Source organism: Cebus imitator, unplaced genomic scaffold (assembly GCF_001604975.1).
Source record: "Cebus imitator isolate Cc_AM_T3 unplaced genomic scaffold, Cebus_imitator-1.0 Scaffold88, whole genome shotgun sequence".
Taxonomy (NCBI): Eukaryota; Metazoa; Chordata; class Mammalia; order Primates; family Cebidae; genus Cebus; species Cebus imitator.
In genome coordinates this window covers 2,598,794-2,626,242 of record NW_016107403.1, presented here as the reverse complement: position 1 = coordinate 2,626,242, position 27,449 = coordinate 2,598,794, and the positions used below count along the sequence as shown (strand labels likewise).

General features: G+C 38.8%; 1 protein-coding gene across 9 annotated transcripts in view; it reads right to left on the bottom strand.

Annotated features, from left to right (window-relative positions):
* Positions 1–27,449, bottom strand: part of LTBP1 (latent transforming growth factor beta binding protein 1) — a 463,242-nt gene that overhangs the window by 98,626 nt on the left and 337,167 nt on the right. For all 9 annotated transcript variants that reach the window (XM_017534853.2, XM_017534855.2, XM_037740749.1 and 6 more), the window contains 6 exons: positions 24,674–24,799; positions 23,363–23,488; positions 22,846–22,968; positions 19,024–19,143; positions 7,623–7,745; positions 1,020–1,142 (listed from right to left, as the gene is read on the bottom strand). In XM_017534853.2, the coding sequence (XP_017390342.1) occupies positions 1,020–1,142; positions 7,623–7,745; positions 19,024–19,143; positions 22,846–22,968; positions 23,363–23,488; positions 24,674–24,799 (741 nt within the window). The remainder of the gene's footprint in view (positions 1–1,019; positions 1,143–7,622; positions 7,746–19,023; positions 19,144–22,845; positions 22,969–23,362; positions 23,489–24,673; positions 24,800–27,449) is intronic.

Here is a 27,449-nt window from a genome sequence, read left to right as displayed (position 1 = left end):
TTGCTCTGTCGCCCAGGCTGGAATGCAGTGGTACATTCTCAGCTCCCTGCAACCTCTGCCTCTCACGTTCAAGCAATTCTCTGCCTCAGCCTCCTGAGTAGCTGGGATTACAGGCACCCACCACCACGCCTGGCAAATTTTTGTATTTTTAGTAGACACAGGGTTTTACCATGTTGGCCAGGCTGGTCTTGAACTCCTGACCTCGTGATCCACTCGCCTCGGCCTCCCAAGGAACTGGGATTACAGGCTTGAGCCACTGTGCCTGGCCGGATATTGTTTATTTATCAAATAATTGACCTTATACAGTGTGGATTCTGTTCTTAAATAAGAAATGATGTTTGCTCTCAAGTACTCTGGGCACTTGTGGTTGACACAGGTGAGATAATAACATCTTCAAGTTCAGGAAGCATATACTTATTGGGAAGGGAAGTATTTCCATGTGAAATTCAATGAAATATTTCTTTAAAAAGTCTAAGGTCAATCCTAGCAAATCCAGAATCTTCACTATCACCTGTAGGAACAGAACATATTTTGCAAACTTTGTCTCTAAGGGGGACATTATTACAGTTTTACTGAGAAGTCTTCTTTAGCGATTTTTTTAAAAGGCAAAAATTTTTCAATGTTAAATACAAAATTAAGGTTATTAACATTCCACAGCATAAAGCAGCCCGATATAATGACTTTCTAATTGCTGAAATTCAAGTACATAAAACCTTTAAATTAAGTGTTTCAATGGAAATTATCTTCTGTAGTGAAGAATTACACAGACAGCAATAACTTTTCTTCTTAATACTAATGCCTAACCATTGATTGCTAATGCCATAGGTTTTGAAATTTAACTGTCTTCCATCTTGTTTTCTTGACTTTCCTAACTGATGTTTAAATCCCTGACTTTCTGGCACTATAACGCAATCATCTAGGTAATTTTAAAAGGTACGCTCACTTGATTGAACGTACATTTTTTTCAGACCAGGTGCTTTATGCTGAAGTTTCAGTAGTTTATGATACCACACTCTTACCTTCACACTGGTCTTTAGCTGCCGACAGCTGGTAGCCCTGCCCACAGGTGCACCTGAAGGAGCCCTCAGTATTTTTGCACTGCCCATTTATGCAGAGATTCCCTTGCTGACATTCATCAATATCTGCAAACAAAACAATGGCATTTTTTCTGAAAAAGAGACTACCCAGGAGAATGCAGTGTTCCCTGAAATGCATTCTGGGGTTATTGCTACAAAAATAACAGGACTTCTTATGTCTGACACTACACACTTTAGTATGTATCCCTCCACCCATGCTGCTGTATGAACCTCAGTATACTGATCTAGAGAACAGAGATAACTACAAATAGCCAGTAAATCAATAAGCTACTTATAATAATCATACTCCTCACCATCAATCTCTTGAAATGCAACATGAAATATTTTACAGTTGCAAACAGAAGGCAAAACCTGAAGCAAACACAATGGTGCTCAGACAGTTCGTAGACCTGTTTAGTTGCATGAAAGAAGTCGGAAGCAAAACTCTACCAGGAATTTGAAAAACAAAACCAAAAACATAAGCGGTTATGGAAGGAAATGGATAATTCTACTTTATTTAGAAGTTGAACTATAAGGCCAAACAGTTGTATAAAGAACCCTGGCTCATTTTCAAAGTAACAAAGAAAGCCAAGAGAAATGGCAGTATTAGGGTGACTGCTGGAATACCGAAGGAGAAAGTGGTAAGTGAGGATTTTTAAATGTGCTTTGACTGAAGATAAAACCACTAACTGAGAAAGAATATAATTCTTAATAAGTGGCCTAGAAAATGTCATGTCTATGAAGTTAGATAACTGCAGTAAAGGACTGGCTTCATCAATAACTTAAACACTTCTGATAGGAGTAGAGTTTTCCAGATGTTTTTGTTCGGCCATTATATTGGTCTGACCCAAGCAGATAATTCTGTCTTGCCTTGTCAGTGCAAATACAGCCTCAGAATGTTCTGCTGAATGGCTAGCCAATTTATAAGAGTTTATGATTATTAAAACAAGGTGGGTATTACTGATCTTCATCGCCTACATGACAGGTTTGTTGTAAAGATTACCAAAGGGAATAGATACAAAACACATTAGCCCTATACTCAGAGGGGGAGAAAGGAGCCCTAATCTAAACAGAGTAATAAATAAAATAGGGGGATTTGCTTTTTAAAAAGCATGTCCTATAGATCAATGTATGACTGTTGTTTTCTTCCAAAATCATCTCACTTAAAATGCATCTAAAAGTGTTTGCCAGGAAAACTCAATAAACTGTATAGGCCTTTCACTCAAGCATTGTTAACAATTACCTGTTTCCTCTGATCAAGTTTCATTTCTTAACCTCTAATGGGGCATTAATCTTTTAAATTTATTCAGATATAAGCAAGTTATCGGGTTATCCCTTCATGAAAGTTGAAATTGCTGTTGAAATACTGAAATGGTTTCCTGAATAGCTCATACAAAGTATTAATGTAATTAGAGTTCAAAAATTTCATATTTAATTTTTCATAGGAATTTAGTTGATTAAAAATGGTGGTTTCACCAATTGTGTTATTAGTCTCTTTTATTTATAAATAATTTCTGGCTGCCAACTACTGCCTGTTCATAGAGAAATTAAACAAGCTAAGTTTCATTTTAAAGATTATTTTATATCTTTCAAACACTCTCTCTTAGCTTTAGGAATGGTTGGCAGCAAAGATCAGCCTACATCATATTTTCTTTTAGCACATTCTATGCAATACTTGAGATATCAGTTCACGAACCGAAGACCAGCAATAGCCCTTGTAGCTGGCTGGATCTCACAGAATGTCTGACAACATTTTTAGTGCTTTGGACTCTTTTTGACTTTCTCATAGATGACAACAAGTTAAGCACTCCCATGTGAAGATGTCTGCAGCAGAGATATACCCTCCATTCCAAGTACTGTTGGGGTATGCCAGACCTCTTATGTAACTTACTCATTTATGATGCTAAGAATGTCAGAAGTAATTCATGACGTCATGACATATACACTTGGAATAACTTGAGGCAATACAGTTATCTTGAACAAGGTGATCTTTGGGTCTTTAAAATGACCAAAGGGAACAAAGATAGATTAGAGATAAATTTTTTTTTTTTTTTTTCTAACGAGGGATAAAATTTCTGAGCTAAAAGAAAGCTTTCTAATAAAAGAGGCACGCCGGACAAATGTGTTCTTTCTTTTGTGCCAAGAATATCACACACACCTGATATGTGAAAGTATACCTGACATTATGTGACGACCAGAGCCTTTCACCTCTGTGTTCTTCTTCCCAAAAGCCCATGGCTCCAGTTTAATCATGAGAAAAACATCAGATGATCCAGACTGGGGACAAGCTACAGGATTCTGGGCTATACTTTTTAAGACAGACAAGAGCTTGAAAACTAGGGAGAGATTCACTGGGGAGACAAGACAACTAAATGCAATGTCGCATCCTGGATTGGATCCTGGAACAGAAAGAGGACATCACTGGAAAAACTTGTGAAATCAAAATAAAGTCTAGAGTTTAGTTTAAAAAGAAAGACAGTGTATCAGATCCTAGCTGTGACGTGTAGAGGCTGTGTGAGCTTTCTCATCTGCAAAAATAGGGGAACAATAATGCTTCCTACTAGAGCTGATAAGTGGATTGCATGAAATTATACAGGGACAGAGATCACATGGGAAGAGTTAATGCATCCCAGACTGTAATGGGGAGATGCCATTAGAATCACAGTAGAGGGCAAGGTTAAATGCCAAGTGGAAGTAATAGCCCTTCTCACCTCTGAGCTTTGGCATGTGCTGCTTCCTCTGCCTGCCAAGTTTTACTTCCCTTTGTATTCAATGCTTTAAAACCTAGTTCAAATAGTAACACCTTCGTGAAGCTTCCCCAGAAGCAAACAAGCAGAGTTTGCCACACGCTTCTTGCTTTAACAAACCTCTGTCTATGCCTCTAATTTAGCAAACACCACCACCACCACATCATGCTCTGCCCCTGCATTAACTCGTTCTCTCCACGTGATCTCTGTCCCTGTATTATTTCACGCAATCCTTATATCAGCTCCAGTAGGTACCATTATTGCTCCCTTTTATTTGCAGATGAGAAAAGTAAGGTTTAGTGAAGTAAGATACCATAATTTATCCAAGCTCACACAGCTTCTACACATCAGGAATAGGATCTGATATACTGCCTTTTTTGTTTTTAATAAAAAACACCTAAATACTAGACTTTAATATATAATTTAATCCTAGATATTTTTAGTTGTCTTGGCTCCCCAATTAATCTTTCCTAGGCTCAGCTAGGATGGCAGTGGTCAAGAGCAAGACAATGGTAATGAGTCATTCATTCAACATGTATCTGCTTTGAGCATCCCATTAGAGAGTCCAATCCCCTAGTTTTAGGGATGACACAATGTCTGGAAACCTGAGATTATTCACCCAAGGTCATATCATGAACCAATGGAAAAGCCACATCGGGTAAGCAGTGAGGAATAAGATGAATGTAAAAGGCAGGATAATCTTGAACAGGTACTGGGTCCAAATAAGCACAGAATCTTCATAGGGCAGTTGTGACACTGACTTGGAGGGGTCAGAGAATGCTAGCTGAAGAGTGCAACTGTGACAAATAAGTTTGGAATATGAAGGAGCGGGACAGATTGCAAGAGTTTTTATCAACAAGCAGATGAAAAAAATTAGGCAGGTTAGGAAGAAAGAAGATAAAATGGCAGGATATGAAAATAAACTAGCAATCAAAGATTAGCAATGACTCCTAAGGCCTGAGATCCTCATCCACCACTGATCCAGTGGATGGGGAAGAAATAATACCTTTCAGATGCTTCTCATGTTTAATTTGGTCTGAGGAGATGGCTGGCTTAAGGAGTCAGTAGGAAACTGTGGATGTGGGCCAAAAGAGAAGGGACCAGGAGAAATGGAGGTCTGCCCACATTAGATGTTCCACTAGGAGTGGCCAAGATCCACTGTTGCTCTGTTATATTATGGGAGCAAGGCATCAAATTCAGATGCCTGCACATTCCCTACTGCCAGTGGAAGAAGCCTCAATTCTTACAGGATACCAGGGTATTCACTTACTACTTGCCTACCATAGTGAGAAATTGATTATCACCCGAGAGTCTTCACTTACATTGAGGCACTTAAGAAAGAAGAAAATTTTTACTTATTTCCTCTTTTCCCCTTTGTTAGAACATACTTCTAGATGTAAAAGTAAGCAGAAAAGAAAAAAAATCCACAGATCTGACCATAAGAAAAAAAAAACTTAAAAAAAAAAAATCTCAGGAAAAATTAGGGAAGCCTTGGACAAATTATAACAATGTACCACCAAAAACATATATGTAATGTATATCCACATGTACATACATTTATTATTATTATTATTATTATTATTGAGACTCTATTTTGAGTCTCGCTCTGTCACTCAGGCAGGAATGCAGTGGCACCATCTTGGCTCACTGCAACCTCTGCTTCTTGTGTTCAAGTGATTCTGATGCCTCAGTCACCCAAGTAGCTAGGATTACAGGTACATGCCACCAAACCAGCTAATTTTTGCATTTTTAGTAGAGACAGGGTTTCACCATGCTGGCCAAGCTGGTCTCGAACTCCTGATCTCAGGCGATCCACCCGCCTTGGCCTCCCAAAGTGCTGTACCTGGCCACTTGTACATACATTTATATATGTATTACATATATAAAGAGTTCATATACATTGACTTAAAAAAATAAAAAACCTGATGAATGGAAAATGATATTAAGAGGAATTTTAAATATATATAAATGTGTAATAAGTATATAAAATAAATGTTTAAAAATTAGAAGTGTTCAGAGAATCACTAAAGGGAATGAGCATATAAAATAAATATTAAACCTTTTTAGAATTAAAATAAATATACATTTGAAATGAGAATGTTCTCCTGTAAAAATAGTAAAAAGACCATGGTACAATGTATGTATCAAAACATCACTATGTACCCCATAAACATGTACAATATGGGCAATTATATGTCAATTAAAAAATAGGAACAAAAGAAAATAGTAAAAAAATTCAGAAAATTTTACCCAATAATTCTACTTTTATGAATAAGGAAATAATTCTAAAGTTCAGACAAGAGTTTATTTTTAAAAGAGATCTGGCCGGGTGCAGGGGCTCACACCTGTAATCTCAGCACTTTGGGAGGCCAAGGCAGGTGGATCACCTGACGTCAGGCATTCAAGACCAGCCTACCCAACATGGTGAAACCTATCTCTACTAAAAATACAAAAATTAGCTAAATGTCGTGGCAGGTGCCTGTAATTCCAGCTACTTAAGAGGCTGAGGCAGGAGAATTGCTAGAACCCAGGAGGTGGAGGTTGCAGTGAGTTGAGATTGCGCCACAACACTCCATCTCAAAAAAACCCCTAAAATTAGTTGGGTGTGGTGGTGTGCACCTGTAATCCCAGCTACTCAGGAGGTTGAGGCAGGAGAATCACTTTAACTCAGGACGTGGAGGTTGCAGTGAGCAGAGACTGCACCATTGCACTCCAGCCCGGGCAACAGAATGAAACTTCATCTCAAAAAAAAAAAAAAAAAAGAGAGAGAAACCTGTATTAGTTTTATTCACTAATGAGAAGCTGAAAATTTTTTGTTTGTTTAATACCTAAAGAAGAGCAAGAAAACTGTGATATGGCAATACACTGGAATTTTATACAGCCTCTAAAAATAGCATTTAAGGCCAGGCGCGGTGGCTCACGCCTGTAATCCCAGCACTTTGGGAGGCCGAGGCAGGCGGATCAAGAGGTCAAGAGATCGAGACCATCCTGGCCAACACGGTGAAACCCCTTCTCTACTAAAAAATACAAAAATTAGCTGGGCGTGGCGGCACACACCTGTAGTCCCAGCTACTTGGGAGGCTGAGGCAGGAGCGTTGCTTGAACCCAGGAGGCAGAGGTTGCAGTGAGCCAAGCTCACACCGCTGTACTCCAGCCTGGTGCCTGGCAACAGAGCAAGACTCTGTCTCAAAATTAAAAAAAGAAAATAGCATTTGAAAACAGTTATAAATGGAATGTGAAACACTTATGGCACTTATGATGTACTATTACGTCACAAAAAGCAAGATACAAACTTGTATATAGAATAACACCTTTATATACAATTTCCATGAAATATGAATATTCATGAATGAGATTATGTGAGATTGTTACTTTTCTATCTCTCTGCATTTGCTAAATTTTCTAAAATGGGCATATGTTGGTTTCTTTTAATATCCATTTTACGCAGATATAATTCACGTGCCATACAATTCAATTTAAAATGTACAATTCAATGGTTTTTAATATATTCACAGAGTTGTGCAACTGTGTGCTGCTTTCATAATGATAAAATATTTAAATGAATAGATGTGTGGTTTACAGACTCTCTAAAAATACATTGTTTCCCTTTATGTAAATAGATACGCTCTGTATTTAACCACAATGAGGAACCACTTTCAGCCAAGCCAACCACTATGTGCTCTAAGTAGCTTGGTCAAAATAAACACAGGTAATGAGTTCCCTTTTCTAAGGCTAATTGCTCTAATCTATGCTTAAGTGAAGTTTAAATAAAAATGGGAAACTTGATCAAAGTATTTACCTTTACAGTGCTTCTGGTCCGGAGTCCGGGTATAGCCTTTGTGGCATGAACACATGTAGGAACCTTCAAGGTTGGAACAATCACCATTTGTGCAAACGTTTGGTTCCAGGCACTCATCCACATCTTGAAGAATGTTGCGTAATGGAAAGAACAAAAAAAGAACAAAAAGAAAACATGGATAAAGTTAAATTTGGTTAGAAATGGAAACACTAGACCTTCAGACCAGGCAGATTCTTCAAGATAAACTTTCAAATTAGCCCGAAGGAGAAAAAGCAGCTTGTCGTGAACTGCAAGGATGATGGTTCTATACTTTAACTTACCTTCTGAAAGTAACTCATAACCAAATAAGCTCTATGAATAAATTCAAGAAGTAAAGATGGCTTGTTGTAGCAGGGAGGAAGGAAGAGAGGGGAGATTTAGTGCAACATCTCTACAAGAAATAATTTTCCAAAGAATCAAAGATTCTTAAGAGGGTAGAAAGCTTTATGGCTTCCGTGGTGTAGGCATTAAAGGCTTTGCATACATCATCTCATTTAATCTGAACAAAATCCTTATGGGCCAACCATTTCATGGAGGGAGGAACTGAAACACAGAGAAGTTCAATAACCAGCCTCAAGGCCACATAGAAAATGCTGGTTCTGAGATCTGAACCCAAACCTATCCTTTTAACCTGACTGTAAGTTTCTGTCATAGGCAAAGTTAAGTCTAGTGATAGAAACTTAAGTGAGAGAGAATGTATGAGTTGATGTTTGTTTTTATTATTTGCTAACAGCATTTATACTGAAAATCGTCTTAAATTTTATTTCATTCAAAAATATTAAGTTCCTACTACATATTATTATTTTTCAAAAACAAAAATGTAAGTTCTGTGCCCCATCTGAATGGCCCTGCATAGGTCCACTGTATGTTGCAGTGACAGACACGAATGACAAATCAAGAAACAAAAACTAAAGAGGAAAAGCTTAACTCACAAAATGCTAAAACTACACATACAACATCACAATTTAGGCTTAATCTTACCAGAGTCTGCAACATAATCAAGGTACCTTACGCATAAGGCAGACAAACAAGGAGGAAAAGGCATTTGTTTCACTTTTCAATGCTCACTAAACCACGAAAGCAGTAAAGCTTTCTACCCTCTTAAGGCAGTCACAAGCACACTGACGATACAAATCTAATCTTCAGTAATCCAGGGTCTAGATTGCATGCATTTGCATTGTATTAAAACTGCATTCTTTTTACAACAGAATGCAGAAGTAGAGTTATACTAAGATATGGCAAAGACGCACCTGTGAGTGTGCACATGGGTGTGTTCCCTGTGCATGCTGAGAAGAGCCAAGGAAATGGCGCCGCCTAGGTGCTCTGTGTTGCTTTCACAAACTATCACTAATTATGGTAAACGGACTCTAGTCCACAACAACAAAAATAGCACTTCCAGACTGAGTCATTAACCACCCTTTCTTTGGTTATGGGAATCCACTTCTGTAAACACTGAAGGCAAACAACTTGAAAGAAGCCAAGCATTGGAGCCAAAGTAAATAATGGGAATGAGCCTAGACACCAGGCACAGAAATTCCAGACAGCAACAGGAAAATGTCATGTTTAGTATCTGGTTTTGTTTCAAAAATGTTAACAAGTTCAGAAATGTATGGATTGCTCTCTTTAATTATTCATGCACCAGGGAAAGTGATTTATAAGGCTGTAGAATGTAATAGCAAAATCAATCTCTAAGACCATATTTTCTCTAGGTAAAGTAAATTAACAGGCATTACAGATTACCGTTTAGGATATACTTATAAAACTTTTATTTTTCTAGGCTACTCAGGGCTGATGATGAAGCAGAATGCCTTGAAATATCTAGGGTAGCCTGGTGTGTTTATTCTTTCTTTTACTTATCATAGACATAATTGCATGGAACCAGAATTCTGTCAAGCCAATCACTGTAGGCAGAACAGTTTGAACTGAAAGTACATGGCTTAATGAGATTATGCTCCTGAGAAAATTGCAAGACAGTAAAACATAACCAAAGTATCTTTACAAAGAAGGAAGGTCTCCAGAGAGCAGCCACACATAAAAACACTTGGTGGATACAAATGGGGTAAAATTAATTCAGCATTGTATCATTAGTCCAGATTTCTCTCCTAAACTGAAGAATCATGCATAAAGCTGGTCAGTCTACTGGATATCTCCTTGATGTCCCCCGGATACCTCAGAGTCTTTATGGCCAAAACTGACCCCTTCCTGTCTTTTCTTTATGTTATTTTCCATACCAATATCTATTACCATTACCTACTGAAATGCCCAAGTCAGAAACCTGGGAGTTATACCTTCTAGAGTCCTTACTTTTATTCTCCCTCTTTCCTCACATTGTTGATTGCCCAGGAATATCAATATGCCTTTCAAATCTGTCTTAATTCACCTACGTTCATTCTTTCTCACCTGAGTTACTGCCATAGTCTTTTAATTTGTTTTTCTAAGACTTGGCTTCTCTAATCCATTATCCAGCTTGCGGATAGAATAAACTTTTTTCTAAAATACAAATCTGATAAATGGTGTTGACTCTTCTACTTTAAAAACCTTCAATGGTTTTCAGTGTTCTTCAGTTTAGTCAAGGACACAAACTTGTGGGGCCCTGGTGGTAATGACAGCAGAAGGCGTGGCCCCACAGTTCAAGCTTCCAACCCTTGGGAGGATCTCTCATGAATGCCATAAGAAGTGCTATGCTTTGAAAATGGTTTGTCCCAGCTAAAACTCATGTTGAGGCTTGGTTGTCAAGGTGGGAGTATGGGGAAGTGGTGCCTTGTGCCTTTAAGAGATGATTAGGTCATTAAGATGGGTTAATGTCTTTCTCTTGAGACTGGGTTAGTTCTTGTGGGAATGAAACTGTTCCCAAGAGAGTGGACTGCTATAAAGTGAGGTTGCCTCTGTGTTTTGCTCTCTTTGCATGTACTTGCTTTACCTCCCACTTCTCCAGCATATTAAAAAGAACACAAGGCCCTCACCAGAAGTGGCCATCTGATCTTGAATCTGCCAGTCTCCAGAACCATGAGCTACATAAAAAAACCTCTTTTCTCTATATATGACTTAGTTTCAAGGTGTTCTGTTATAGCAACACAAAATAGGTTATGAAGGAAGCAGGTGGTCCTCACCCCCCTCACCACCCACCCGATGGCTGCCTTATCGCTATAGCAGAGGTAGATAATTATGGCTCTGATTTTCATGGCGGAGCTTAAAATTTGTCTTACTCTAAGATATGATCTTACAAAATATTCATATTACCCAATTCTTCTAATACATATACATAATGAGTTCAACAGGTCTTTGTGATTTATCTCAGTTAGGAAACTTATCATAAAAAACAGTGTTGCTAGAAAAATTGGTTCTAGCCAGGTGCGGTGGCTCTTGCCTGTAATCCTAGCAACTCAGGAGGCTGAAGTGGGCGGAGTGCTTGAGAACAAGAGTTTGAGACCAACATAGCAAGCCCCTGTCTCTACCAAAAACCAATTTTTTTAAAAATTAGCTGAGTGTGGTGATGCATGCCTGTTGTCACAGCTACTTGGGAGGCTGAGGCAGGAGGATCACTGTAGCCCAGGTCAGAGGCTGCAGTGAGCTATGATCATGCCACTGCATTCCAGTCTGGACGAGACCTTGGATTGTAAACCTCAAATAGTTTACCAATGGGCTTTTGAGACATAGGAATCTGGCATTTGCCACTCACTAAATTAATTAAACCTCCCAGAATAAGAAACTTGCCAGAGGTATCAGATCAGACTTGGCAGGCAGATAATTCAAAGATTTATGCATCCATCTTAAAGCATGTATCAGCCTGGGCAACAAGGGAGACCCCATTTCTTAAAAAACAACAACAAAAACAATTTAGCTGGGCATGGTGGTGAGTGCCTGTAGTGCAAGCTACTTGAGAGACTGAGGTGGGAAGATCACTTGAATCCAGGAGGTCAAGACTGCAATGAGATGTGACTGTACCACTGTACTCCAGCCTGGGCAACAGAGCAAGATCCTGTCTCAAAAGTAAATATGTAAATAAAAGTAAAAATAAGCATTAAAAAAAGATATATCCATCCATCTTACTATCCTATCACACATTCCAAGTTGATCCTTCTCACCTACGGTGCCCAGAGAGACTATAACAAATGCTTTGTTGAAAACTAGATGTGCTGTGCCTACAGGATTTCCTGGTCTACTCATCTAAGCAGTGTATCAGAAAAGGCACTCAGGACAGTCTAGCATGATTTATCCTTGATGAATCCTGGCTGATTCTTATAACCATCACTTCCCTTTAAAAATGTTGCACCTCATCATTTGAATCATGCATTCTATAGTTCTTTGTCAAGATTAACATGAAGTTCAGTGGTCACTAATTCCCAGACTCTACCTTCTTTTCTTTTCAGGGGGAAATGAGAATATTACTCTCTCCACATCCTCTGGTAACTGTCAATTTTCCACAATTTCACAGAGATGATGCTCAGCTGGCCACTAATCCCACCGGCTCACTGTCTCATTGCCTTGGGGTGTAATTCATCTGGGTGAAGAACCTTTTTAAAATTTCCCTTTCTAATATCCTGGGAACATACCAGACTGTCTCAAGTCCCTTCCCGGTGGGCATAACCCACCATGTACAGAGGGTATTCAGTGGCTGACGTCACCCAGTCATGTTCTCCCAAGCCTGTGCTCTTTTACACTTCATGTAGCAGCTGCTTCAGTTGGCTAGAATTTGTCCTGGAGCAATAATTTACCTGTATTACTTCTTGTACTTGCAATGAGATGAATATGTCAACATAGCCAATTATTTCTCTGAGGCTATCCAACCTCAATTTGTTCCTTAATCACCAATATAGGGTTCAGTGAGTGAGTATCACTTGAGACAGGGATAAAGTATCTGATTCTAGCACTATAGCTACATGAAAACACAGGATTACCCCCTACCCCAACTGTGTCATTACTTCAGTGATTCCTCAACTATTCTTCACACATAATCTTTTATACTAAAGAAGATGGGAGAACATATTTGGCAGAAAATCAAGCATGGAAAAATGAGAGACAGATGATGGTCAGGCCAGTGTGATGAAACTACCTCAACTGCACTCAGGGTATAGTAAATCCTCTGAGTCTCACACCTCCTCTGTCAATTCTGTTGAAGTTAAAGTATGTGGTAGCAGCAGAGCTGCTGACGAACATTTGTTACATAATCCTCAAAGAATCATCACTGCTTTTCAGAACTGGAGAAGAACCAATGAATGCTGTGCACATCCTAAAGAGCCAAGGATGATCTCAGAAAAATCAAACCACTAATTCCACCAAATTATTAGCTTCCTCCCTCACCTTTCCAAAGAAACATTTTATCTTTCAGCAAAACTCAACTGCCACTACCTGTGGTGCAGACTTGCCATCTCAAACTCTAGAATCCCCAAGCCATTGTTTTGTTTGTTTGTTTGTTTGCTTGCTTGTTTTGAGACGGAGTCTCACTCTGTCACCCAGGCTGGAGTGCACTGGTGCAATCTCAGCTCACTGCAACCTCCGCTCCTGGGTTCAAGGGATTCTCCTGCCTCAGCCTCCCAAGTAGCTGGGACTACAGGTGTGTGCCACCATGCCAGGCTAATTTCTTGTATTTTTGGTAGAGACGGGGTTTCACCGTGTTAGCTAGGACGGTCTCCAACTCCTGACCTCATGATCTGCCTGTCTTGGCCTCCTAAAGTGCTGGATTACAGACATGAGCCACCATGCCTGGCCATCCCAAACCATTATTACTGCTGCTTGTAAGGGATGATTCCAGCCCATGTGGCTTTCTCCATTCTATGCATTTTTATTTTCCTTATTGTCTTCGTTATACTGTTTTGTTCTCCACCTTTCTCATGTGTACACAAAGGGTACATGGGATACTGTACAGAACAAAACACTGGATTTAGAGAAAAAAGATAGGAGGTAGTTCTGATATTCATTACCTATAACCTTTAGTAAGCCCATTCACTTGTTTGGGAATCAATTTCCACACTTGTACTACAGGGATAATTACTGTGGTGATCAAATGATACAATCATGTCAAAACCTTCATAAACTATATAATGAGAAACACTTTGTTATAATAATTAATGTTCCCACAAACCACGCTCCCTGCTTTCAAAAGTTTGTTTTTTGTTGTTGTTTTTATAATTGCAAATCTTCTCTGGTATACAGGAGATACATAGACAAGTGCTTAATAAACAGCTTAGTGATTGATTAGAAGCATCCTTTAGCATATAATCATTTAGGGATAACGCTAATGTCTATACATAAAATATAAAAGAGGTACATGTTGTACTCAGTTGCAATCTTCTATAAAACAAATACCTGCTGTACCAAGTCTCCAATTTCAGATTCATCTATGAATATTCATATAAGCCACTGAAGTTAATACTGAATCTTCAAATCTGAAAACAAATCCTAGTGTGAAAAGGACTTCTAGAACAATGAGCTCTCCATGTTTTCTGTCCAAGTTATTCTTCAAGTATTCCGTGCCAGGTCTTGGTTAAGACAGTAGTTAATCAGTTGTCAAGTAGACTGAATGATACTAAATTCTTCAAACAACCAAGACCTACATTCAGAGAGCTTAAATGGGAGTCAGAAAGTCATTCTCAACTTAATCAGGGACTAGAAAAGAAAGATTACTTGGAAAAGCATCTCAGAAATTTGTGTTACCAGATTACAAGGTCTATCAAGAACTGAACTACAAAGCAAGACAGTAAAGTAAACCCCCAAAAGGCTAGCTGCATATATCCAATGGGTGGCATATTCTGTCTTGTGAAGGTGAGCAATGACAATAAAGGAATGGAATGGAAACAGCAGCATTATTATAGACACCTAAACATTTGTTAGGAATTACTAATGACCCTACAGAGAAGTATCATGGCTCCCCAAGAAATACATTCCACCTGAGCAGAAACAATAAGAAGTTGGAAGGAGTCAATAGATATATCATACTGAACGTGCACTATCTTGTCTGATCTTGGAAGCAAAGCAGGGTTGGGCCCGGTTAGTATTTGGATGGGAGACATCGAATGGAAACCACAAAATTATTTAAATCCAATGACATGGGAATAATTAAAAAACTGTATGTCATGAGCTTCAAAAAGCCAAAGAGAATATAGTTATATAGAAGAATGTGATATGCAATTTACTTTACCAAGTATCAGTTATTTCTACTGCATTTCTTATGTTTGAGGACAAGAGCAGTAAAGAGGGGGGTAATAGTTGGAGGAAGAAGAGTTATAGCATGGACTGGGTCCCACCATGTGTCAGATGCCTACTAGGTGCTTCATATTGCTTATTTCATTCTGACAATAAACCTTATGCAGCAAGTATTTCAATCCCCGTTTCACAGATCATAAAGCCAAGCTTCTGAGAGGTCATGCAGCCCAAACTCTGTCTAAATTCAGGGAACTAAGATCTCTACATTAGCAATATCAAATGTATCTTTAAATAATTAAATATTAGAGAGTTTCCTTGGGGATGGCTCTCATCGGGTTTGAATTGGGCCAGCTCTCCACAAGTCAAGAGGAATCTGTAAATTGAGTATCTGACAAGCTGGCTTCCCTTAAGAAAGGCCCTGGTTGAAACAGCCATTTGGAACTGGCCAGAACCCAGAGTGACGAAATAGTCATTAAAGGTGGGGATGGAGTGGGCAACAGCTCCAGGCTGAATGTCAGGCCCAAGGAATACAGTGCCGAATGATCAAAGTGACTCTCAAGAGAAGAATGAAATCCATGACTTGAAAGAAGAAGCTACAGTAACAGAAGAGCCAACAAGAGTTGCCAAAAAGCATTAGGGATGATGTGTGTTAGGTAGAGTCTGAAATGATAGATATTGGAAGTGGATAAGAAACTACTGAGGATGAGGGATTGTATGACCTGAACTAAACACCAGGGAAAAATGTAGTCCCTCAGACGACACCTGCTAACATTTTGCCTATTTCTGCCCAAAATAATTTCTGCTCTAACTTATAAATCAAGGAGAAGCATCAATCAGTAAGATCCAGCTTACATGGCACGAATACAAAGAGGCCATTAATGGTTTCACCAAGTTCATCATTTAGTCTGTGAAAGAGGCAGAAAGTGAAATTGGTATAAAATCCCTGCAGAATACAGGGGTTGAACAACAATGCTTAATGAAGTCATTCAATAGAAAAAGTCAAATCAACATGAAGATAGATGAGTTTAGAAAAAAACTATAAGCATAATGCCAAATGTAAGTAATGTTATATAAAACATTGTACATGTTTGATTATAACAATGTAAAAAATATGTAGTCAGTGAGAGGAGAGTTGCAGGAAAAAAGATACTAAGATTTATGGAACAGAGCAGCCCTGTGACATACACATTATCATCTCTACAGATGGCAACCAACAAATGCCAAATGTAGGATTTTTCACCAAAATGGTGTGATAACAGGAAATTTTCAGAGTCTTTAATGTTATCACGCAAATTTTCAATTAAAAATTGGGGAAAAAACTCATCAATATATCCTAAGTTGTCGGAACTAAAAGGATATGAAAAAAAAAATCACAGGTAACTGTTAGAGACAAAACAAATGACTAGCAAGGAACAGCACATTAGTCACTTAGCATCTGGCTATTTCGACCACCACAGAATCTCTAGAGACTCTGTATCTTTTTCTTTACCTTTCTTCATGTCATGCTTCTCATCTGACATCCCACATATTGTACTTGCTTATGTGTTTATTTGTAAGCACAATGTAAGCACTAGAGTAAAACTACAATGAGGGAAGAAACTTTATTTATGCACTCCCTATCTCCAGTGTTCTGGAAAAATACCTAGCACATGGTAGACACTCGGTATTTGTTAAAAGAATGAATAGATATCAAGTTATGTTAGTGACGAACTCAGCTCCAAACTAGGCTTAAGACAAGACTGCACCTTCTGAAAGGTATTTTAGGGTACTAGAAGTACAAAGATAGGGCTGGGCAGTCACTCACATGGTTGGAGATTAGCAGAAAAATCCAAGCCACCCATTGGTTCAATGTAAGCAGAAAGGCATGCTGCAATATCTGCTTTTTGTCACAGTCAGCTTCGCAACATTTGAAAGCTCTACTACTATAAAAAATTAAGATGGAAAATCTCTTTCAGTATTACCTGCAAAGGCCCTCATGAGAAATTTAGAAGAGCTGCAAGTCCAATATGAACAATATTGGAACTGCAATTAAATCTTGGGGGAGTAGCTTCATCTGTAAATTAAGCAGAGTCTAAAATTTTACCCAAAGCAGAAAGATAAAGGACACTGCCTCCATTTAACAATGGGAAATACACGACCTCAGCAATGCAATAGCAAAACAAGGGGCTAAATGTGGGACTTTGGCTGAATTGAGAAACACAGTGATCTAATAATTCTGCTTATGATTCTACTCATCTGGTTGACAAAAGTAAAATTAGTTTTAAATGAGGTGCTGTGCTTCTGTCACTGAAGTTTATATATATATATGCACATGTAGGTATAAGAATTCATTTAGTACTGTTTACATTGAAGAGCAATCACTTGCCAATTTGGTCAGTCACATTCCACTATAAATTCATGAATCAGGGCTGTGTTTATACTACTACTATGAAAGGTAGAGTTCAGGCTCTGCTCCTGGATTATTGACCAGGAGCTGAAAATGAGAATACACATGGAAACTTGATAGGCAACTATGAAATTTAGGCCAAATGGGAAAACTGAAAGCTATGTATTAATACTTTCTGACCAGCACAAGTTACATAAACAATTGCTTATCAAATAAACAACTAATGAATAGAAATCTTTTCTTCTTTTCCATCAAGATCTACATCTCACAACTCCATCGGCAGAGACTCCTGGGCTGGGGATGGGCTTAGGGGCTCAGCACAGGGAGCTCCCTGCACCAGCTACAGAGGCTGAGCTGAGGCTGATTGGTGATGAGACTACGGCTTTAAAAGTGAGAGTGCTGCAATCCTTATTAAAACACCTAAACGTCTTCCCAGAGCTATGAGAATGAAGACCACCAGTTTTAACAGGACTAAGAAGGCTTTAAATTATTCAGTGGTCTGTCCTCTCATCTTGCAGCAAATCTTCCCGTGTTCTCTGGCCTTCTGCTTTCTTCTTCTTCCACAAGCCCCAGTTTACTGTGCCTGAAATGTTCTCCCACCCACTCTCTCGCCAGTTGAACCTCAACTCGAGAATTTTCCTAAGGGCAGCCTGTTCTACCATATGCTCTCACAGTATCATAGAACCCCCTTTCCAGTGCTTGTCTCAACTGTGAGTCGGCATTGATCTGTGAGATGTTTGGGTACATGTCAGTCTCCCCCACAAGACAGTAAGTACCCAAAGGAAGGGGTCATATCAGTTTTTCCCCTCAATCTATCCCAGAACTTAGTACAACTCTGTGGATACACAGTAAGTTTTGCCTTTTGTTTCTTATTTTAGAGACAGGGTCTCACTGTCACCCAGGCTAGAGGGCAGTGGCATAATCACAGCTCATGGAAACCTCAAACTCATGGACTCAAGCGATCCTCCCACCTCAGCCTCTCAAGTAGCTAAGATTACAGGCACACACTACCATACCAAGCTAAATTTTTTAATGTTCTGTAGAGATGGGGTCTTGCTATGCTGCCCAGGCTGGTGTCAAATTCCTGGTCTCAAGTGATCCTCCTGCCTTGGCCTTCCAAAGTTCTGAGGTTACAAGCATGAGCCACCATGCATAGCCTATAGTAAATTCTTAAGCATTTGAGGAAGAAAAGAAAGAAGGAAGGAAGGAAGGAATGAAAAGTTTAATTCACATATTCAGAGTTCTGGTGTGGAATGGAAAAGAGTTCAAGTTTTAGGAAAAAAGATCACATGGTAGACACAAATGCAAACCATTAAGGGGGAGAGCTAACTATAGCCCAGCTAATTAGAATCAAAGCAAATTTATCACTGTATCTTCCTCAGTGCCTAACACACTACTTTTGCTACTTCTGTTGAAAATGTGTGTGTGTGTGCGCGCGTGCGCGCACGTGTGCAACTCTGTGTGTTTTACCTAATTCTACTTGTCTGTGGTAGATGCTTCTTATGCTTCTTCTCTCTTTTTAAGTGTTTTGCTCTCCATCTCTCTTCCTTCCTGCAGGTCTTACTATCTTATTTGGTTTTGGATATTTATCACATTAAGAACAACACTTTGTTTCAATCCTAATTATTTGCCCCACCTATAATTTTACATCCTTCATGCTAAGTCATTTTCTTATTTTCTCAATGGTTAGAAGTTACTGGGAACTTTTCTTAGAATGATATAAGATTTCATTTTTTCATTTTGGAAGAGGGCTCCATTGGCATCACACCACTCTATCAGAAAATGGGGCATGCAGAAGAAACAAACCTTTGATAAGTACACTATAGTACCTACCTAGGCACTGTCCGTTCCAGCCTTGGAATCCTTCTGTGCAAGGAACACACTGGTAAGATCCAGGAGAATTCACACACTGCTCATCTGGACAAGTACTTGGATTCAAACATTCATCAATATCTGAAAAATCAAAAAGCTAGGTCATGCACATTTTATAATACCAAAGCAAAATCTTTTGTGATGAAGGGGGAAAAAAGCATGTTCTAATCTACATTTCAGTGGGAAAAACGACAATCGGGTAAGTGAGACATTGGGTCTATATTTCAATACATGGCAATAATGCATGGTGGAGCATACCTGAATTAAAATATTTGCACACATTCCAAGGAAGAACCTGGCCCCAGTTCTTCAACTAGCTGCATCTTTTGCTTCGCCACTCTGGGTGTTGGCACCTCCTTTAGGGCCAATTTCTGGACATGAAACCTTTCAAGTAATAGCACAGCTTTCCAGAAAGAAATACAAGGGATTGGGATGAGGGTGAGGGAGCCATATATCCACCCAGCTAGAGGTTCTCTCTGCAGACATTGGATGCTCTAGGGAAATCCTCACTTTGGTTTTATGGGCCCAAGAACATCCTAGGTTTGAATAATTTAAAACCTTTCATATGACAGGGATTCCTTGGAGGTGGAAAAAAAACACTAGGAGCGAGTGAGCTCATCACATACTTCCTAGCCTTTCCAGAAAACATGGTGATATGACCATATGGTAATATTTTCTGGTAAAAATACACCTTATTTTTCATATTCACAGCTAACTGAAGTTATTAATCATCCTTTCCAATTTTGGGAGAAAAAAATCACCTAAAATATGGCTAAGTCTGTTGCAGAGATAACTCTATGGCAGCTTTAGGCATTTTTAAGAATTGTTGAAACAATAAAATGAGGAAAAAGATACAGGAGAGAGTTCAGCAGTTTAAAATTAGTGGTAACACTGTGGCTTCTAGCAGCATTTGAAATAAGTGTTTTGTGTGGAGGTGGATTTTGAATTTAGATGAGTGGATTTAAGGTTTAAGTGTCCCAATACACAACGTATATATGACTTTTAATCGTACCTAAAATATAAATAGATCGTCAGGACATAAACTAGAGAAAGAAAGAAATATATAATGGGTCCACTAAATATCCATGGGTATTTCATATCTACATTCTAGTAAATACTTAAAACTTACCTCCCATTGCATATTGGTAGACATGTGAAAAGATGCTTAAAGTGAAAAAGCTGAAGATGATATTAACAAAATAAGCACCAGGTCAGTGTTATAATTTTTTTTTTTCTATCAGTAAAAATGCTTGCCAATAGCCAATGACACATAGTGGTTTTTTAGGTCAGATGTTCTGGGACTTCTTGTTCTACAAAAAGATGATGCTTGCCAGTTTCGTTTTCCAAATAGCATCACATTCTCCTCTGGATGCGATATTTCAAAAAATAGAAATACAACTGCTAAATCAGAGAATGCCATTGAGACAGGTTGGTCTAATAAATAAGGTGCAACGTTGAGCAATACAAGATAACGTCCCTGAATTTCTAGCTGCTCTCACTTCTGCTTTGCCCTCTTATACAGAGTGGGAACTACCTGCCTTGTAATATCTTAACAGAATAAAGTAAGGATGCATGAGATAATGTCTGCAAACTACAATAGACTCCTTGGAGACTGGTGCTATTTGAAAGCAACTTCGTTAGTGACAGCTGAGAAAATCTTCAGTGAGCCAGAAGCCCGGGGACGTTTGGTTCTAGTCCATGATGAAATTTGAAAACAGCCACGTTGCTTGGCTCCTTCTTTTCAAGCCTTTTCATGGGGATAGAATTATATATTATTTATCCTGAGAACCCCAGTTATCTTTCTGCTAAAAAATTTTAATATATTGAATATTGCCTAATATTCTCCTACAAGCTTTCAATTTAAGTACATAATTTTCCAATTTCTTTTCTATATCTTTTCATCCTATTACTTAAGTATCTTATCTTCCCATTCTTGATCTATCTAAGCACTTAAGAATCAGCGCTTGACTTCTTTGGTGGGGGCTGGAGGATACTGCTCTGCACATAAATGCTTGGCAAATAAACTTATCCCCTGTTTTTTTAAAGCCCTCCCCACAACTACAGAGGTACTGAGATCTATACAATCACAAAAGGAGTCAAGGATGGGCAAGATTTAAAGAAGCTGTAACTTAACTAACAAAATAACAGCCATCATACAAGTTATAGCAAGATGAATTATTTCCATGAAACCCCAGAAAGTTAACTTCATGGCTCCCATTTTACAGGTGATGTACCACGTTTCAAAGGGGCAAAGTAAGGGACTGCGAGTCAGGCAGTTACTAAGTGTGGGGGTGGTGAGCTGACCCCACCGTCCTCGCTCTTCCCCATCCCGCGCTGCCTCTCTGCAGCAGAGGAGAGTTCCCTGGAAGAGGAGAGTGGAGACATTTTACACCTGTGCTTGTTCTGTAGCCTCTACAAGGCTCCATTCTGATCCAAGCTGATCAGAGATCCAGCAACATAAAGCACTCCCACTTGTCTCTAGATTAGAACCCAAGGGGCCGAGGCAAGACGCCAGCAGGAGAGGCAAGTGTAGGTTGCCAAAAAATGTCTAATTAGCTCTCCCTCCAGGCCTGGGTCATTACAGCACTGAAGAAAACAAACATGCAGAAGCCAGGGGACAGCTGAGGGCTGGCTGTGCCAACTTAGTCCATCCCACCCCAACTAATAGAGCCCAATTCTATTAGGCTCTGCTGATGGGCAGACAGGGAACCCCAAGGAACCAGCACCATGCTCACGTGCCCGCAAAGAACCCGTGCTCCTTCACTCTCATATTTCCACGGCAGATTTTCAGCAGAAGGTCATTATATTTCTTCATGAAAATTATTGCAAAAAAGTGCCATAGTGGGTTTTTTTGTTTTGTGTTTTGGAGACAAGGTTTCGCTCTGTCACCTAGACTGGAGTGCAGTGGCACAATCTGGGCTCACTGCAACCTCTGCCTCCCAGGTTCGAGTGATTCTTGTTCCTCTGCCTCCCAAGTAGCTGGGATTATAGGTGTGTGCCACCACATCCAGCTGATTTTTGTATTTTTAATAGAGAGGGAATTTCAGCATGTTGGCCAGGTTGGTCTCAAACTCCTGGCCTCAAGTGATCTGCCACCTTCAACCTCCCAAAGCACTGGGATTACAGGCATGAACCACAGTGCCTGGCCTTGCCATGGTGGTTTCAAAAAGAACCAAAGCAACTTTGACACAAACGTGAACAGAAATATGAAAAGGATAATAATTGTGACCACGCTATAAATATTTTTATAACATTTCTATAATGAGCGAAAACTCATTGCTGTGCTCAATAATGAGGAAATTTTATCTAGCACAGTTGGAATCTGACCAAGAGTTGGTCAGACCATGGTTCTTAGGGAGTCTGTGAGAAAGTCCCAGAACACATGTGAAAGAAAGACAAAGGAATGTAAGTAGGTGAAAAGGTCAAAACAAAAAATCAACACTGGTTACACCGGTACCATGCTCCCAGATGACTGGTCTGGACTCTGTCATTAAGTCTGGGTTTGTACTAAATATGATGCAATTAATTGTTCTACGGTGATTTTACTCCAAATACCAGAAAGGGAGATACTGAGGTGAAAAATAAGGAGAGCATGAAGATGGAAAATAATCCCAACAGAGTCACTGAAAGGTGGAGGCAAAGAGCCTGTGAATCCAGGAAGCAGAAAGAGCTTGGATAAACCAGTGTCGTGCACGGAGTGTGGAAGGAAGCAAGAACCAGGCCAGGTGCCTACCAAGCCTACACATCACGGTCATGTGTGCTCAGCACTCTCAGCAGACTCACCCTCACAATGGCCTCTCCGGGTCATGCGGTACCCACTGTCGCAGTATTCACACCGGAACGCCCCCACCGTATTGATACAGTGCCCTTCCCCACAGATGGCCGGCCTCAGGCACTCATCAACATCTACGAGGAGCAGAAAGCATGGTTGAGTTTTGTTTTCCAAAATTGTTTCAAACCCTTCCCATCTCCCAGCTTAGCTCAAATATAGTAATGAAGTTACTGATTTCTACTTTCCTTTTGATTTGACACATATCAAAATCACCCAGTTTTGATTCATGCAGGGTGGTCCAAAATTAACATTTAATGCATCTTGTCTGCGCACATATTTGACACTCTTTCTTCAAAAATGTTAGGAAAAAAATCCATTTTTATATCACCCGGAATCTAGCAGAGTGCTGTCATGGTAAGTGTTTAATAAAAATTTCTGGGTTGTCTAAATAAGCACTGAACGGATGGTCTTAGAGGATCTAGATACTCAGATCTAAGAATTTATAATCAGGAAGGAAACTGCCATTACCTATGCAGTCAGTGCCCTCCTCACTGGCCATAAATCCTGCTGGGCAAATGCACAAGAAGCTTCCCTCAGTGTTTTCACAGCGGCCCTGGGAGCAGAGGTGTTGGACCTGAGTACACTCATCAATATCTGTAACAAAAATACATATAAAAAATTAGTTCTGTGTAGCAAGAACTTAGTTTCCCTGTTCTGTAAAATACCATTGTATTCTGCCCTGGGTACCTACCACCCAACCTTTGTAACTGAGGCCAATAGTAAAAGGAGGCACAATCTTTGTTCTCAAATACTTGAAGGATTGTGACTGGAAGAGAGAAGCAGCCTACTGTGTATCGCTTCAAAGGCTAAAACTACATAACCATGACACTGGTGTTTCAAAGAGACAGATTTCAGTTCAACACAGAAGGATTCTCCTGATAACAAGAGACATCCAAGCAATGGAATTTGCTGTCAGCAGGGAGTCAGAAATGCCACGAAAGAGACTATTCCTCCACGCACAAGCACAGAGTTGGATTAGGTCATCTCTGTTGACTTTTCAACGTCAAATTCTAGGTTCTAAATGTAACGCATACAATATATGCAAATGACAAGGAAATTGCCATATTATGGAGCAGGTGGCTATCTCCTTCCCCCACCATACACACAAACCAAACAGCAAAATTCATATTCTAAAGTAGCATTAATTAGATAGGTGCCTTTGTAATGCTTATATTGGCCTTATAATTCAGTGCTGATTTTCTTCCTAAAAAAAAAGAAAAAAATTAAATTTAGAGTTACATTAACATGATTTACTTAACTCTATTGTATATCTTTTTGAGACACATTTTTTTTTTACCCCAAAAGGAGCATATATGAGATCCCTAAATTTCTAAATTGACTGACACCTTCAGGCCAGCATATATGGATTTTCAATTTAAAAATCCCTTTAAAAAATCAAATCTTATATGTATAAATGAATGTAATTCTTCAATGCAGTATATATTAATGTTAATTTGTTTTTGCTAAATACATGTTTTTACATAGCTGTTTCTGGAATTCATATTTTGTTTACTTTATCCAAAAAGCTTTTGGAAATTATTTCACCTTTATGTAAATGTATTACATTTGGTGAGGTAAACAAATGTTGAACAAAGAGGTAAGAGAATTCCAGTTGTTTGGCAAACCTTTTTTTGAGCTCCCTTAGCTAAGGGATAAACATTTCAAAAAATTAAACCAGTCACATTTTCCCAAAATGGTTAAGTTGGTCTAAGAAAAAAGTGCTCTAAATGTACAAATGTTTGATATGTAATAATTTAGCCAATCAAAATTTTCTCTTACCAACACATTTCCTCTGTTGTTCACTGAACTTGTAACCCTCGTAGCATATACAGGTATATCTCACTGGTAGGTTAATGCAGTGTCCTGCTCCACAGATATCAGGGTTCACAGTACATTCATTGATTTCTTTGAAAGTAAGTAAAGTAATATGAAAGAAAACCACAGAAATGAACAGATTTCACTACTACTTGCAAAGCATTACTTTGTTTCCTGACCAACGAGCAAATTATTGCCAGCTCTGCACTTAGAAGACAAAGGTGACCTCTGACATCAAGCATAAATTCATGTGATTACTTTATAATGGATTAGTTAGTCCCATCCAAGGTCATCAACAGTTCCTAGTGAAACCATTTTTAAGGTGAACCAAAGTGAGTAGAAACTCAGAAAAAGGCCACATTGTAAATTGTAAGAAAATCAATTATTAATAAAACAGCTTCCAAATGGCCTATTAATGATTTTCTGTTCACCCTAGTTCATCTTAGATGATGGAGTTATAATCACCAATAGATAAGAGGGTTCTTATCTATTGATAAGAAACACCTGGAAACTTTCCATTCTTTAGCAGGCCATATTTGAGTTTCAACAAATACATCCAATCTCCTCCAAAATATCTCATGAATCCCTGAAAAGACCTCCCACTTCTAAACAAGGAAAAACCTCTAGGTGTATCTTACTCTTCATTTACCAATTTTGACATGATCACGTTTTATTTCTAGTGGTAAAGTAGCATCTTTTCCCAAATCTTTTCTGTTAAATTCCTCCCTCCCTTACTCCCCACTGACCCCTGTGTAAGACTGGCTTCTTCTATACAACCTGTACAGATTAGTCCTGTTCAAGTCCCTAGTCTACTCACAGACACACCCTACAGTGGAGGTAGGGTCTTAGGAGTCCATGGTTAGGTAGAGGCCATAAAAAAAAACCCAGGGACTCAAAAGGGGCCTTTTGACATTAATTACTACCTTAAGATTTTCTATTCCCAATGACCTTTGTAAGGAGGTATAATGGCACAGTGGAAGTGGTACAGCTGGAGGCACCCGCTTGGAGACAGTGCAGGCAGGCACAAATTCTGCTGCCCTTTATCTGCAGCATGGGACATGTGACCTCACCACTCTACAACTCACTTTTCCACATGTGTAAAATGGAAATAATCAAAGTTCCAACTTCAAAGTATGAGAAAGAAAGAGATAACCTAAATAATGCACGGAGCCAATGCCTGGCAAATTATATGTGCTCAGTAAAAGTTGCCCATTATTATTGTTCATATTAAAGTCGTTTAAGAATATATTTAAAAACCAACACATTTATACCAATACTACCTTTGGCTATTATCTATCATCATATAGTAAACAAGCCTCAAAAGAGATGCTGATGAATGAGGCCAAGGAACTCTCCGAGGTAAATAGATTGATGTCTCTGAGCCTGACAACTAAGAGCACAGCTTTGTTAGGTCTGTGGTTTGAATGAGAAGAAAAGCACGTGGGCCATTCCCCCGAAGAACACACTGTCCGTTCTGCCCCAAAAGGATATGGAAAACAGTGCTTTAAGAAAGATTCACTAAGGAAATGGCCTAAGTTGGGGTTGAGATTGCTCTCCAAAAAGAAAACCACAAGCTTCATTTTTCATTAAGTATTCACTGTGCTGTGACTTTAAGACTACTCATGCAAGTCATCTGAAAAAGGAAGCATATGAACTTCAGTATTTTGCACAAAGTCACCTGGTTGTATGAGAAATGTATGGACACCCCACATATTTACAAATTACTTATACCTTTTGTGAGCCTAATTACGTTAATTCATTTTCGGGAAAATAAATTTGTTTACAGTCAGTATATTATCAAATTATAGGAAAAATAATTCAAAAGGCTAAAAACATGGGTAATTAACATGACTGCCTAAACGTTAAGTGACTGGCAATAATAACCCAAAACAATGAATGATACATATAGCATAGAATATTATATAATCATTAACAAGATAGGAAAATGCTTATTTGTTAAAAAAAAACAAAAACAGTTGGGCACAAATTATAATATAGAATATGATCTCCATTATGCTACAATGCACACAGAAAAGAAGGTAGGAAGGAAGTTGATCCAAGTTTTACAATTATTAAGATTAAAAATTTTCATTTTTTTGTACTTTTCAAAATGTTTACAATAAACATGTCTTGGCACTTTCACAATCCGAAAAGTCTTCCTTAAAAATATCAATTGTATGTACCTAAAATCTGAAGGTAAAAGGTTATTTTCGCCAGGTTATACTCATAGACTTTCAGGTAAGAATTTTCTTCTGTTTATAGGATGTTTTTAGTCAAAAAGTGTGAGATTCACAACTCTAACCATCTACTCTATATCATACGTAGAAGCTTCCTTTGCAAGTTATCCGTGTTCAGATTTCTTGGGGTTCTGTGGTAAGCAGAAAGACATGTTGACCATATTTGCAAACAAAAAAATCAGAAGGTGGATTAATATACTCAGGATGAGGGTTCAGAACAAATGAAGAGGCTGTCAATCTGGGGTTTTCATGAAAAGCCAGAGGAGTGTTCATTACCCCACTCCAACAATACCAATTTGGTTATTACCAAGTTATTTGTCATTTTGCAGGCACAGCCTTAGAATGGAACTTTTTACATATGTGAACAAGTCTTCAAAAATATGTGATGCTTAAAATGTGATATATTCCTATGCCACAATTTGCCAACATAGTTAAAGTATTCTCAAATCAGCTCTGAGGTAGGAGAAATAGTGAGGAACTGTTAACTCTTTAGTCTTAGGAAT